Source organism: Pieris rapae, chromosome 5, assembly GCF_905147795.1.
Source record: "Pieris rapae chromosome 5, ilPieRapa1.1, whole genome shotgun sequence".
Classification (NCBI taxonomy): domain Eukaryota; kingdom Metazoa; phylum Arthropoda; class Insecta; order Lepidoptera; family Pieridae; genus Pieris; species Pieris rapae.
This window is the reverse complement of record NC_059513.1, coordinates 11,205,186-11,221,489: the sequence shown is the minus strand read 5'-3', so window position 1 is coordinate 11,221,489 and position 16,304 is coordinate 11,205,186. Positions and strand designations below refer to the sequence as shown.

The 16,304-nt window shown below is 34.5% G+C and overlaps 1 protein-coding gene across 2 annotated transcripts; it reads left to right on the top strand.

Annotated features, from left to right (window-relative positions):
• The first annotated feature begins 9,898 nt into the window (after positions 1-9,898).
• Positions 9,899-13,129, top strand: LOC111003533 (bile salt-activated lipase-like). 2 transcript variants are annotated; one of them, XM_045628474.1, is made up of 4 exons: positions 9,899-10,100; positions 10,515-11,564; positions 11,651-11,841; positions 11,969-13,129. In XM_045628474.1, exons 1-4 carry the CDS (start codon positions 10,050-10,052, stop codon positions 12,141-12,143), a joined length of 1,467 nt encoding a protein of 488 aa, XP_045484430.1. In that variant the 5' UTR covers positions 9,899-10,049; the 3' UTR covers positions 12,144-13,129. The 2 variants fall into 2 exon arrangements, with proteins under 2 accessions (XP_045484430.1, XP_045484429.1); XM_045628473.1 differs by having other exon boundaries at positions 11,651-11,847.
• The last annotated feature ends 3,175 nt before the right edge of the window (positions 13,130-16,304 follow it).

Below are 16,304 nucleotides of genomic sequence, written 5' to 3'. Positions count from 1 at the left end.
GCACGGCTCGCTTCCATTCTTAGTGATTTAATTTCCTCCAATATTACAAATATATTTTATTATATTTTGAAAGGAATATAATAAAATATATTTGTAGGCTATCTAAAGTCTTTAAAGGTTGTCTAAAGGCTCTTATGGCTCTCTAATCGCTCTGCCTGCCTTCAAAAATGGAGGAAATACTCGCTTTGCTTAATCGCTAAAATAATGCAAAAATTGTATATATTATTCGTGAAACGAAAGGTACATCGGTACTGCAAACGAAATCGTCTTTTCGGAATACATACTATTCTGAAACGAAAGTATTGTAATGCAGTGGTCAACAAATATAATTAATTAGCAGCTAATCGGCTTAGCATGGAGTGTTTATTCATTTTGGGTACACCTTCAACCATCCAAAATGGCACCATAATATATTTAATTTATTAATATACATATAAAAAATATTCGCTTTAGCATTGAAAAGCTGACACGACACTAAATATTCTACTGAATAAAGCTTTAGCTTTTTTAGTAGTAATTACAAATAATAGTTTCAACTTCTCGAATAGCTCATGTGTTTGTTTCATTTATTTTTAGAGCATTTTTTTGCAAACTTTAAAGTTCGTTATTGTGGGTGTTTCAAGAAATTAATATGATCTGCGTCGGTCTACCCGCATATTGGGTCACTTTTCCGACTAAGTGTCGGACACTTAACGAACGAGACGTTGATACAAACACATGCGCGATGGATAATGATGGATGGGAAATCACTTCCTTGTGATTATTTACATCTTTACGTTGCGGTCTGTTTTATACATTCAGTATATCACTCGAGTACCTACTTAAAATCGCTCACGGGAGATCAAATATTTCCCACGATTTAACTAAAACCTTTTTAACAGTTTTAAATCATGTTCATTAATAGACTTGGTTACAACCATGTAGTTACCAAGAAATAAATAAATAAATAAATAAGAAATTAGTATCTTCAATATTATGTGGAAGTTTTGAAATATTTATTCTAGGTTAGTCGAAACGCTGAAAATGGGTTTGTTTATTTTAAGAGGGTTGACATATTGAGATAAGGATTCTATTTCATGTCCGCGATGTAATTCTTTACAATGTTGGGCCTGAGTTTAATAAATATTTCAGGAATAGACTAAAAGCTTGAAAAAAAATATTTTAAAATAATAATATTTAAATATATTTTTATGTTTGTTCAATATAAATGTTTATCTTTATAGTTTAAAATCTAATTGTTAGTAAATAAGGTAGATAAAATATGACATTTCTCAGTCAAATTTTAAGCTACATTGATCTGGCGTACTTAACACATATACATGGGTCTTGAAGGAGCCAATCCACAATTTTTTTTGCTTCATGAGGTTATAAGTTTGTCCTACAATTACGGAAATAACAGAAATATGCAAAATCAAGCAAAGTGCAGGTTGCGGGTTGAGAAAGACAATTTGGCTATAACACGGGAGAGCTGGTCATCCATTATTCATATAAATCCGGTGCTTGTTTGCAAGCGATACCATACGCCACCGACTCTTCGTTTCCCAATCCTTAGTTGGACAAACATATATTGTTGCTTCGCACTGTCCTTGTCTGTTTGTTATATATACTATGATTTTTTAGTATCTTAGAAGATATAAGTTGAGTTGTGTTAACTACAATTCATTAGAAGAATAGAAAAAGAGCCTGCCCCGCTTTAAGATCTGGCCAAAAGGAATCAGCGATTACGTAACGAAGAACCGGACTCGTTGGACGGATTTTGTTTTTAAACCCGAAGAGCATTGATGAGATTTAAAGCAAATAAAAGGTCTATTTAAGAAACAGGTCGCATCGTGTACATTACTTGTGTCCTGGGACGCGGGGCAAAGAGCGCGGGGCGAGGGGGAGAGGGGGAGAGGGGGGGGGGGAGGGAAGCCAACCAATAGCGATTAAATTTCGAATCTTGCTCCGCAGCGCTTTTAAGGTAGCTTTTTAGGAAAACAAAACAAGCGTATTTTAAATAAAACTAAAAGTCTACGTTGGTGTATTTATATTATAATGATTTGAATATTAAATACAAATTTTTAATTTTAATATTAAAAAATATAACCACACCACATTAATTATAATTATTAATATATACTGCTCAAAACAATTAGCGGAACAAAACTTTAAAGTAGAACTAAACTTTTTACTTAAGGTTTTAATTATTACTGGCTACTAGATAATGTTAAGGCATTGTCGAAGCAAATAAAAAACAAAAGAGCATCGGCGTTTTGGTTAGTAGTCCTATAATAAAGTGGCAGTGTGTCTAGAAACACCTAAAAACAAAGTGACGTCTTTGAATTTTCATTACTTTCTAATCACAGAAAACACATTTTAAGTAGTTTTTTTCAATCTTTTGAGTATTAATAGAAATTGAAGTGAGCCTATTGAGTATTGTTATTCATTGAAGCGAGTGAGTTTAGGTCATAACCCCAGGTGTGACTGAATTGCATGTCTCCAGAGCTATCGCTTTGCTTGAAGAGGGTCGAACTATGCGTTATGTAGGAAATGATCTAGGAGTAGCCCCTTCTGTTTTCAGACTTTGGAAGCGATACCGTGAGACGGGAGAATACTCACGAAGGCGTGGTCAAGGTGGAAAGAGAAAAACTACACGTTTGCAAGATCGCTACATCGTCAAATGTGCTTTACGTAACCGCACCACAACTGCAAGAGATCTAAAAAATACACTAAGGACGGCTACTGGTGTAGAAATTTCCGACCAGACGGTAAGAAATAGATTGTTGGAAGCCAATTTGAGATCACGCCGACCAGTTCGGGCTGTGCCTCTAACAATTCAACATAGACAAGCTCGCCGACAGTTCGCGCAAAATCACGCTAATTGGCAACTTCGACATTGGAGGTCAGTGCTTTTTACTGACGAATCACGATTCCGTCTAACACGTTGCGATAGTCGTCTCCGTGTTTACAGACGCCCAGGCGAGCGATACAGTGCAGCAGCAGTCCAGGAATATGACAAATTTGGATGTGGCTCTGTGAGGGTTTGGGGCGGAGTTAGTTTGGACGAGCGCACAGATCTCGTCGTTGTTCCCGGGCGCTTGTGTGCTCAAACTTACATTGAAAATGTGCTCGAAGATCATGTTTGGCCCGCAGCATATGGTATGGGCCCAGATTTTCTTTTAATGCAAGATAATGCCAGGCCGCATACTGCAGCCATCACGTCAGATTATTTACGACAGCAGGAAATCCGTGTAATGGAGTGGCCTTCCATGAGCCCTGACCTAAATCCAATCGAACACATTTGGGACTTGCTTGACAGGCGCATCCGGAAGCGTCCGATTGCACCTCAAACACTGCAGCAGCTCACTGAAGCGTTGATTGAAGAATTGGAGCGAATTCCACAAGAAGATATTTGGAGGATCATACGAAGCATGCCGCGTCGTTGTCAAGCCGTGATTAGGGCTCATGGAGACCACACACGTTACTGAAAGTCACTAAAGACGATTATTCAAACGATATAAGAATATTTCTTTGATGGACCTTTTTTATCACCAATTAGTTTTTCGTCTACAATGCACATTTTAATTTTTTTTTAATAAAAAAAAATACAAATTGAATTTTTTATTAATTGTAGTAATTAACAAATTAACAAGGTAAAAAATAGCGTACTTTAAGTTAATTTAAATCTAATTTTAGTTTATGCAATAGAAAGGAGAAAAATCTTGTTCCGCTAATTGTTTTGAGCAGTATATTTAAACGTCACTAATTTTAGAGTTTAAGTGTGATATTAGCTCTTATCAAGTCTGTGATGAATTTTGAAATGTTACAAGTAATTTATCTGCAGCGGCTCAGGTTACCTGAATCCGGTACGATTCAGTTGGGTGTAGCCTCGATTCAGCTTCCCTCACTTCCTTCCGGATTTATGTCTCTCACTCAGATCTTGAAACGAGCGGTTTACCTTAGTTGTCTTTTATTGCAAACTCCTTAACAATTTACATGAACTGAGAGAACGTCTTAGTAAATTATAATTGCAATGTAAATTATACTGTTCTAAAACCAGAACAAATTATTCTGTATAGTCGAGTATCTTAGCATTTTACCACGTAGAAATAACAATATTAATTGTATTGCTCATTTGAGCATTACAGATGTCGTAAGCGAAGCGGAAACTAAATGGCGACACCTCGCAAGGGACCAAGCAGCCACTCCCTCCAATAATCGTGGATATAAGATCATAAAACGACCACCGAGCAGCTACCCCTGAACTTGCGAGGGGTTGTACCTTATAAGCCAGGCTGTTGATGTACTCAGAGGGCCGGGGAAGTTCTTTACTTTTTTGATGTAACAATTTGTCAAGGGGAAGCAACGATAACCAACAAGTTTGAACCCTTATTTTGCTTCAAGTATCGTTGTTCGTGTAAAAGGCTAGCTCGGGGAAGGTCATGCTATACTGGATAGCAGTTTCAATATTGTATCAAATATTCCGAAACGGTATCGTATTATGAGGAAGATAGAAATGCTATCGAAGATATGGCGCTAAAATGTTAATTGCTGTTATTGGGAGGTGTGCCCGTCCCGTGGCCCGTGGCCAACGTTGATGAGATAAGAAGTTAAGTAACTGCGACATTAGTTCCAGTAAGGTCTTTATTAGCGAGCTATTTATTTTAGGTATTATTGGATTAACTAATACATTTGTCAGATGCGTTAATCTCACACTACTTTCCTGTTTGTATAGAAATTAATATAAATGAAATAGGATAAAAGCGAATCGAAAGTAAGTGAGTAATAACGTGGGGAAGGCTGTGCGGTCGGTGCGGTCCCGCGGGACAGTCATCTCGTTATCAGCCGATAGTTTATTATCAGGACGCAACCCACTGATAATCTGATCATTGCCACTTAATTAGAAATATATTTTATACCTTCTCAAAACAACACACATAGTAAACAATTTCTTTATTTGTGATTTTGCAAAATGAATCGTAGGCGACAAGAAGACCAATAGTTGTGATCTCTGAACTTCAGCGATTACGTTGAAATCAGTTGCGAAAAGAGGCCTAACTCGAAATTAATGATCCAAACTCACCAACTATCCGAAATAAAAAGTGCCAGTAATGCGGGAGGCAAGAATTGTAGGTGAAACCGGCTCAGGGGCAAAGAAGAAACAACTTTCTATCTACAACTATTTATTTATTGTACCCGGCGGCTTTCCGACTTCAATCTTGAGGCGGCTATCACCTGTATTTTGAAGACAGTAGGGACGCAAATCGCTCGCATAACGCAAAACCTCAACTTGCCGACTCTCAGCTTTCCCCAAAGTTAGCTCAAAACACAAATAAACATATTTCGCCGAATAAAGGTAGCGTCGTTAACGCGCGCTGATTCTCTATAAATATTCATTGTTTAATGAAACTTTCTCCTTCTTTCCAACTCAAACGGTAACTAGTACTTGTTAAAAGTCATTCTTGAATTCTTAATCATTTATTTCGATTAGATAATTGAATACGAAAGTTGGAATGCTCAAGTTACGCCCGAGTCCAATAATAACTCAACAATCTCAGATTGAAAACAATCTAATTTTAGACCGTGACAGACGATCGATCTCCTATCTGCATCCCAATAACCAAACCCTACGGAGACAATCCATTATTGTCGACGGATAGAATGCAATCTCTTCGCTCTTTACACATATTTGATAATCAATCTAAAGCAATTCAAGTAAATAACACCATACAAATAATATTAAAATATACATGTCTATGTTTAAAAAATATCAAATAGCTTTTTAATTAAGTATTTAAAACACTGGTGTAAGTTAAAATCTTAAGATAGGATATTGGCACAGTTGAACTGTCATTTTCATATAAAGGCCTATCCACATACACCGATCCGTCGATTGGTTGGCAGATGGATCTATCAAAAATGGTTTGAGACAAATAATGAAATGCGCAAAGTAAATTTTGCAATATTCCTAGTCCAGCCATATCGTCACTTAAAAAATGAATGTGCATTTTTTAAAATGAAGTATGTAATGTAATAATATTATATTTTATACCTACACTACACATTTATTAAAGTCTCAGCAAAAATAAAAGCCTTTAATCTGTTTGGATACCAATGTATGGATTTACTAGGCACTATTTCCAAGGGAAATTTCGCCACTGCTTACTCCTAAGATTGCTTCAGAGACTCGATGTCGCCGTGTCGTTTAAAGCAGACCTTGTCCTCTAAAACTGACCATAATTTGAAGTCTGAGCTACGTTTTGTGATTTCGAGGGGGGCAGACACTTGAATTTAATTGAACCAAGCACTTAAATATCATGATTCGTAAATAATAAAGGTCCCAGTACTCCAGGTTTTGTTTTTTTTTAAAGCGGAAAGCAGCGTTTCCTACGGGGAGGTCGAGAAACGAGGAATTTTTAAATAACAACATCAACATCATTAATAAAAGACAATACTATAACATATTCTTTTAGGGTGTTACTGGAGAAGGATACTGAACTTCAGCAAATTAGGATGATTAAACATAAATTTAGAACCCACACATGAAACATTTTTCGCGAGCTATTAATTTTGCAATCAGTATTATTTTAAATATGAAACATAATATTGTATGTCTGATACGCAGTGATTAAGTATCAAAAGTGCCCACTTAAATCTTATACCTGAGAACGAAGAAATAGCGCAGAGCTGTCACAGCCAGAGGCATCGCATCGTTTGCGGGTTTTTGTGAGACGCTTCAGGTACCAAATAAATGTGTCTCTAGTTAGTATTACTTATAATAATTCACGGATTCCGAAACGAATTTTTGGTTGATATGCTCTATGGGCTGGGGCCCATTGAATGACTCAAAGTTTCAGATACAAAACAAAAGGTAAGTCTAGTTTATTTTAATAGATTTTATAACTCTTCCATTTATGTGCTGTGCTTTCAGTTACGTACACAAGTTTTAATTAATGTAGCAGAAGATGGGTTATCGACTTTTTAGCTTAAACAAAACACGGACTTAGAGCACGTGCACAATTTGACATTTGAAAACGTATTTTAATAAAGATACGATAGGTAAACAGATAGCATTGCCCCTCCCGAACAGATGGACTGTGAGCGAGAAATGGCATACACCTGGCTGTCATCAAATTCAAGTCAAACTCCGGGGCAACAAGAATTTTGTAGGTATCATAATATTTTATATTTATTGTCTGAGCACTGTTACTTTGTGATGAACCAAGCTATTTAAGTCTTAATCTTAAGTGTTTTTTATGCTTAAATAATAATTTTCATTAGCAATGTAATTAAAGATTCCAATCATTATTTATATCAATTTATAAGAAGCTTTAAACAGTTGTAATACTAAGGAGATGCAGCATTACGTGCACCTGCGGTAGACTCTGCGAGCGACGGGCAGGCCTAATGCAATCCCCCCACTACTGCAAACACCATGCATCTGAGCCACCTCGGATTGACTCTTATTTTCCTCTTTTGCCTTTCCCTGCTTCTCTTTCCGTCTCTAGGGCACCACTCTGTTACGTATTAGATATTGTATTAATATAAGTTTAAAAATACAAAATAATTTAAAAAAATAATCTCAATCAACGAAGAAATCTACTCAATTCAAGTGTTATTAATAGAAATTTAGAATAATATTAATATAATTACTCTAATGAAAATATGCATCAACGATTTGAGTAAACTAATATTTAAGACAAGAAAATGGCGCAAATAATAATATTTTTTTAATATTAGAGACCATCTTTACATATTCCTTGGTTAATATAACTGAATATAAAGTTAATAAAAGCGCGTCCGCGAAACCAATGAAGAATGGAGCCCAGCGGCGCGAGGTGCTTGGGTCTAGACAGACATAAAGTAGTTAGGTGTTCGCAACGTTACATACCGTGAGCGAAATTTCGCCACAATGCTCTAGTTACTACTAAGACACTGAATTGAATATTAAACTTGGTGCTTTTGCTCTTCTGTGCTTCGTAAGCAACCTAGGATTCTGTAATGCTTTAAATAAAGACTAAAACATTAAAAAAAAATATTGTACAATACGTTAAATAATCGTAGGATTTTGGAGTCGATTCTGGAATTTGAATGAATTTATTTATGATACTCATGTCCTCCACATCCACAGCAGTCCAATAAAAACATTATCGTAGCCACACGAACAAAGTCATTGAATTACAAAGATGTCATGTCCGAGTTTCTGAACTTCTTTAGAAGTAAGTTATTGCGAGAAGTGTCAAAGAGTCACCAAGTTTTCCACCTGCGGGATTTAGTGTTCGCCAGAGGTAGCCTCTGGCTGGTCATTGGAAGTCATTAGTGCCAGCGGTAAAGCAAAATGTTATATTTATCTGGTATGATTTATATATATATGTAAATATATACTTTAATAAAAATAATCAAAGTACACTAAAAAGTATTAAATAAAAAATACCTACAAAGAGAATGAAATGTATTAGACAATAACCTACCTTCCTTTCTTCGGGTGAATTCCTTAAAATCCCTGTGTCCTTATGTAGGTGCTATTCTCGTTGGTCTGACTGCTTGTCTTAAATTTATTTCAATAATAATAATAACAGCGTAACGTAATTTAAACGCAGCGAATGTAACTTTCTACTAGTGACAGCTAGTAAATGTAGTTATTGTAAAGTTTGCTAACAACATTTGAGAGAGCGCCGCGTCTTCTCATCAAATACATACATCATCGGAGACCGGTATCGAAATGTGTTCAAAGTCGGCGAGACATTCGTCTTACCGATGACACCTCATCTCTACTCTAGATTTATATCATCCCGCTTTTTCCAATGTGTTTTATTCTTATCTAATCTACGGATATCTTATTCGTAAAAAAAATGACAAATAATAAACACAGTATTGAGATCATAAAAAAATTCAATGTGAGGTATAACTTGCCTGTCAATTAAATTAGATTAATGAAATAGACAACCAAATAAATACAACTAATTAAAACTATCAAAATCATTGAAATTTTTTTTTAATAATATTTAAATACCTACAAAAAATCGTTTTAAGGTGGCTAAGCCAAACGAACGTTGGCATGATTGATAATGAAAAATATAAGGGTTTTTTGAATAAAATCATTTTCAAATAATTCCCAGATGTTACCTCGTAGAGTACATCCATCACTCCAATCGAAATTAAAAACTCAGTGAAGAGCGAGTAATTACCTGATTGTACTGTTTGTTGTAAGTCGACGGATCGATATCGTACTGATTCAGCAGTATAATTATCGGTGTACCTGAAATCTTCAATAATTATCTAATTATATCATTTTAAACGCGAAATCACGATGCACTGGTGTTATGACCACTGCATTTCTGGAAAATATGTTTTCTTTGACTAGATTAGATGTCGCAATAAACAAAGGTAACAAAAAGTAATAATCATTGTTAAAATGTTGAAACTGCGTAACCACAATGTTTAAAATGTTTCATATAAATATAGTATTCTATCAGTTCTGTTGGGGAAACATCTGATTTGAAAATTAATAAGATAATTAAATAAATAAATAGATTGCAATTAAATAAAGATTTTAATAAAAATAAAAGTAACAAACTTAATAAATGCATTTATTGGCGCCGTGCTCCGCAAAAGTCGTGACAATAATATAATTAACTGAAACATTTATTATTTAATAATATTATACAGATTATAGGTTTGTTTGTTGAGTTAAACTAGCTATCGAAAGAACTACCTTACGTATGGAACCTATATATAGTATGGTATTAATGTATTTTAAGGTTAAATTTTTATGTGATAATAAATTTTGTTCTAAAATAATGCATTATTTGTGATGGCCTTTTTTATAACCGAGATATTAATTTTTATCTAAATAAACGCAGGAAACAGCTAGTATTTCATTTATTTCTTAATGTAGAGTAAATTCCGATATGTTGAGTGAAAACAGCTGTGTTTTTACATTAAAATTTCTCTTAGTTCCTGTATTGGTGTGTGTCTGGGAGAAAGCTTATCATCATTATACCAGGCCTCTCGTGTTGACGAAAAATGGTTGGGTGCGAGGTTTGCACTCCTCGGATGGTGACTATGACATGTTTTTCGGAATACCGTATGGGAAAGTTAGAACAGATAATCCTTTCGGGGTAAGTCATACTTGTATAATAATACTAATACGAGTACATAATGCAATAAGTGCGTCATGCAATATTTGAATTAATACTAAATAATTTTTCGTTTAACTAATGATGTCAATTTTATCAAGACCAGTCCATCAGTATCGTGTACGAATAATAATCTGAAAATCAAATATAGAAATATATATTAATAAAATATTTTAATTATTAAATTTTAAGGTTAGTTATTAGCTATATTAGAATGAATATATGTACAATTTGTTTAAATTAATAAAATAGAATTAAATAAAACCATATGTTAAATAATGATATGTGAAGATTATGTGTTAAAAAAACATATCGATATTATATAATAAATATTATAATATACCTACAAATGTACTGCAATCGTCTGAAGTCTTGTAGAAATTTTGCTTTTTACAGGTAGCAGATCCGTATACAGTATACGATGGAATTTTTGAAGCCACTGATAATGGTAAAAATTGTCCTCAATATGACGATTTATCAAATAGTTTAGGTGGTACATTAGATTGCCTCAACCTGAATATTTATGTACCACGAGGGGGAGAAAAACTTCCAGTTATGGTTTATATCTTTGGAGGCAGGTTCATGTTCGGCTTTGCCGGGAAATTCGTCAACAACACTCTCTATGGACCGCAACATCTAGTGCGGTACGGTGTGATCTATGTAGTCTTTAATTATAGACTTGGCCCATATGGCTTTTTGTGCCCTGGGACGAGAGAAGTGCCCGGAAATACCGGGTTAAAGGATCAGACACTTGCGATTCGTTGGATAAAAGATAACATAGAATATTTTGGCGGTGACGTAAATAAGATCACGCTTTTTGGACACAGTAGTGGAGCCATATCGGTGGACCACCAAGTTCACTCTCAGCCATACGAACTATTCCAACGAGTCATATTACAGAGCGGAACATCATTATACCCATATAGTGTCTTACCTGTCAATAATACTCTACCCTCAATTATCGCTCGAAAGTTAGGATATGTAACCGATGACGTAGATGAAGCCCTCAAATTTCTAGCAAAGAAGAATCCCATAGATGTGGTTAAGGCATCAGTCAGTATTCAATATCAATATACTCCATGTCTCGAGCCCAAGTTTGAAGGAGTGGAAAACATAATTACGGATTATTCGCTGAATACAGTGCCTAAAGTTAAGAACAGACGATTTTTAATTGGACACACAAAAGATGAATATAACTTCGTTTATGCCAAATATCCTGATACCTACTTCGATGCATACGACATGTTTGAGGAGTTTTTGTCTAAAGCGTTTCATTTAAATGAAACGGAAATGGAGATTAGTGTAGCTGAAGTAAAGAGATTCTACAAAGTTGATAAAGTAAGCTCGCAACTCAGAGAAAATATTGTGAATTTCACTTCGGACATTGTTTTTAGTTACCCACTACTTAGACAAATGGAGAGATTTTTGAACTACGGTTCTGATGAGGTAATTCACTTAGTAATTACATACAATGATATAATTAATAAATGTTACCTTAAAATGAAGGAAGAAACCAAAATTTTATTTTCTAGATCTACTACTATGTTTTTACATATTATGGAGGAAGAAACTTGCACCAAATTATTAATAATCTAAACACTGGAGGCGCCATGCACGCAGACGAGGTCGGGTACATCTACCAGTCCACTGTGCTCGGAGATACCTCCTCAGACGACCAGCTTATGATTGACCGAATTACTACACTATGGACCAACTTCGCTAAGTATGGGTCAGTTCGCATTAATTTTCAACTTCTTATTTTGGCAGTCAATCCCCACTCCCCCACGTTTTTTATCCGAGTGTTTACTTACATTTCAATTCAGACTTTTCACTCGAATTTACTGTTTTAGTGATCCCACGCCTTCTGCAACTGGCCTTCTTCCTGAGAAATGGTATCCAATATCGAGGGACAGTAGACGATATCTTCAAATAGATCGACAGACCAAAATGGAGACTGAGCTAGTTTCAAGAATTAGTTTTTGGAAACGTTTCTATGAGAAATATTCAACGCGAATTAGGTATTAATTGGGAAAAATTACTCAAATATAACAATATCATTTGTGACAATTAAATTCTGAAAGAAAGTTAGGTTTTGAAGAACTAAAAAGATAATTGAATTATATGAAATAACACAATATGTAATATGGTTTAAAGTAAACGTGTACTAGGCTCGTCCCCTACGTGGCAGATAATTGTAAATTATTCAAATTGCAAGTCTGCGCTGCATTCCTACGAGTGAGTCAAGAGCCGTGAAATGAACGACAGCCCTCTACCGTGTGATAATCATTTTATTTATCCTTGGGGAAGATTACTGTACCCCATACAATCGAAAATTTAGATATTTAAATCTCAAAGTCAGCAATCGGCAAACCTAAGGATTTGCATAAACAAAGAAGTTCCAGTAAAACAAATTGGGAATAGTTCTACTCTGGTTTCAGTTAAAGACGAACGTTTAGCCTTGTTAATGAAGTATTTTAAATAAATGTGCAGAATAATAATAAAAAAAAATCAAATACAATAATAAGGAATTATTGAAAAGGTTTACACAGATAGATCGCATACAGAGCAAAAGGTTGCAGCATAATTTATGCTGTAATTAAATAACATAGCTATGTCAGCGAGGCCTCTATGTGGTGAGGTGCCAGAGGCTCCCTCGCGCCTGTCATAAATATCGATAAACGTTTGGAATGCGGCTTCGATTCCCGGTAACGTGATAAAATATTCATTAGTCGCGTGACGTCCTGCCCTCAGTTCAATTTCATGTCTCAATTTGACGGGCAGACGGACGGGATGAACGTATCTATACGTATACGTATTTTCAATGTGCATTTACGTCTGAAATGTGTCTGGACTGAAATTGTTTTACATTATCTTCTTATCTTGTATTGAGACATTAGTTTGTTCAAGGGAAATTGAAACTTAACTTTATTCGTTTATATAAAATATTATTCTAGATGCACTACTAATTCATTACACGATAAATAAAGATAAACATTATTCTCGCTGATAAATATATTGATATTATATATTGGTAACATTAGTAGTTACAAGTCTTATTAGGTAGCCTGTTATGTTCGTAGTCTAATAAGTGTTTTTTTTATTGAAACCCTCATATTCATCATTTGTCACAGTTTTTCAGAAGGTAGATTGTATGTGATTGAATTATCTAGATAATACATAGAATCTAGGTAATATTAACCAGGTAAGTCTTTCACAATGCAACAGATTTTGAAGGGTACAGTACCTTTTATGCTATACAATTGATGTAATACTGAGGATTGAGAATATATTTTAGCGAATGACGTTTTCTTGCGCAATAAATTGGGTCCCAATGGTCTCTATGAGCCATACGCAATATACTTCCCCAATTAAATACAGACTGATTTAGATTTTTAATTAAATACATTTTCTGAGACAAAGTAATTAAAATCTAAAATAATTAATTAATCAGATTCATTATTAAAAGCCAATTAAGAAAAATAAAAGTTGAAGCTATTTTAAGAATGTCGTTTCGTTCGTAGCCGAGGTTAAAGCCAGAGATTAAAACTGGGCAGGCGGAGTTGGATTATGCAGTAGTTATTAAATAACTTCGCTCAGAACAACTTTGACTATTACAACTACACGTCCCGATACTGTTTAAACTATCTTAAAACGAACCCCCTAGGCTTCATTTTGCTATTTATGTTGTATATTATTCTGTCGTAAAATGTAGAAAAAAAGACTTGTCTTAAAATATACGATATAATATTATTAACGAAATATATAAAAAAGTGCCATGTAATTTTTCAATTATGTTTAAAAATCAAACTAATTGATAAGTATTTTGTACATCTTTGAGTCAAATCAATATTTTCACTATTGTTACGACATTGCATACTATGAATGATATTATACATTCATTAAGAATTTCTGCCGTGCAATATGTAACTTTGCAGACGTGTTGGTATTGAATAAATGTTAATAAATTGCCCGTACGGCATGTGTGGTCGAGTGGCTCCTAGAGTGTGGACAGCTGCGCTTTACATGCCAGCTGCTTTAAAGCTACACAAATATTATTGACTCTGCGATTTGTCCGCATCTCCTACACATATCTATCCTAATATTGTGTAGAGGTAAAGTTTGTCAAGTTTCAGATGGAACCAATTTCGAAAATGAGAGATGTATGATCATGTTCTACATAAAAGTTTGATATTACCTACAAAAATATATTATCCTTATGTAACTTTTATAATATAAAAAAAAACCTTCGCCAGATCAATATCGTGGATAAAGCCCAATTACACCGCTATGTAGTATATTACGACTAATATAATATGCGACATCTAACAATAAAAGAGTAAATAATATAATATGTTTAAAACAGAGTCGATGACAGGTGATCGAACCTGCAACTAGTTAACATGTAACCAGTACGGGTACAAACACAAAGAGCTGTGTGAGAGGTCATCTTGTCGCCGATATTAAATAACTTTGAACCGGACCGCAGGCGCAACTTTATTTATCGCTGTTTAATTCAGGAGAAACTCCTAAAATCAGAATAATGCATTCAAGCTATTCGAGAGCTTTTCGGGGAATTAATTTGATTTACTTTTGTTAAGTGTAAAGTTTTGTTAACTTCTCTACTAACATTGGACCAGAGACGGCTGTTACATTGTTTTCTACAAAAAATATCGGATTTGAATTTTTAAAATGAACCATTAGAAGGAAAAAAATTTCGTCGGCCCTTTAGTTTGTGAATTTACTACGTTTGACAGCAGCGATGGCCACAATTACGAGTAACATAGGTGCACGACTGGAATACTAATTTTGCTGGTTGGCTGTAAAAGTTTGAAATAGGTATAGTCTAGACGAGAGAACTGTCGGCAGTGGTGAGACAAAAACTAAACGTTGCACACCTGCCCCCAAACTCCGCTCAGCGACATCTACATATTCATGTGCTGAAGTTAATAATGCACTTTATGGCAGGTGGGATTAACGAGCTCCTCCTATTCTAAGAAATTATAATATTACTCAAATCTCTGTTCTTTTATATCGATTCAAGTATTTCGTTTATTTAAACAAGTATTTCAACAGATGGTATTTAAAAATCCTTATTGGCTTTTTACATCAACTGCATTTTACGTATCGAAAGTCTAGTTTAGGTAAACAAAGTGTTGAAAAAAATCAGTAAAGCTTCTTTTCTTTCTCTTATTTAGCAATTGTGAAGTTAAAAGAGAGCACAACAAACAAGCTTTTCACTATGTTTTTCTAAATGTTTACTTACCGGACAAAATATAATTTTAATCTAAGCCAAAGTGCAGAATACATTGTAGTCAGTCAATTGCATGAGAACTTCTTGCCTCTCATCTTCATTTCATATCATCGCCACTAATAAACATTCTTGTTTTCTTTTGATTTTTAAATTAAATAATTCGAATATATTGATGGTGGGCAAAACAAGCTTGAACGTCTAATGTTAATAAAGTCTGGTTTGATGTGTAACATTTTGGCTAACTCACATTGGGTTTCAATTACAATGGATTTAAAAATAAATGGATGAATTCACTTTCAATTGAAGGCTGTATGGCGTAGTAAAAGAGAATGGCGCCGAACACGTACGGGTTGCCTTTAAACACGTCGGGTTAGACGCACTATTACGTGACACATGAACAATTTTTAGAACAGCTTATACTTGTACTGGTGTTTATTAGTAATATAGTATTATTCGACTTTTGGTCCAAATAAGAGGCAATTGTAAATATATTAATAAAAAAGCAGTAAATATAAATGAAGCATCTATGAAAAATTCTTCAAACACAGCAACATTAAATAAAGGTTTTGCTCAGATGTAAATACTAACTTCTGGGTTGCTGCTATTTTCTCACTACTACATTTCTTAGTTTTCTAATAAACATTAGTATTAAAGGAAGCAAAGGCTTTTATTTCATGTAATAGCTAATTGAGTGACTGTTAAATAAATTAGTTAACAATTGAAGTGCCTCATGCGGCTCTTGCAAATCTTGCTGAAGGATTTGGTTTAGATACCGTATCAAATGCTCTTCACATATCAAAGAATACAATTCTGATCACTCTCTAAAATAATATCTAGTTATCATGTAACTCGTACGAATGAGTCATCTCCTTAATTAATAGAACCCTAAACATTCTAATAAATGATATTCATTCCAATATTCTTGCTTTAAAATA

Coding starts and splice junctions, on each gene's coding strand:
- LOC111003533 (XM_045628473.1), top strand. CDS start 10,050: ATGTTTTTCGGAATACCGTATGGGAAAGTTAGAACAGATAATCCTTTC. Junction 11,565..11,650: donor TGAACTACGGTTCTGATGAG/GTAATTCACTTA, acceptor TTTATTTTCTAG/ATCTACTACTATGTTTTTAC. Junction 11,848..11,968: donor ACCAACTTCGCTAAGTATGG/GTCAGTTCGCAT, acceptor TTACTGTTTTAG/TGATCCCACGCCTTCTGCAA.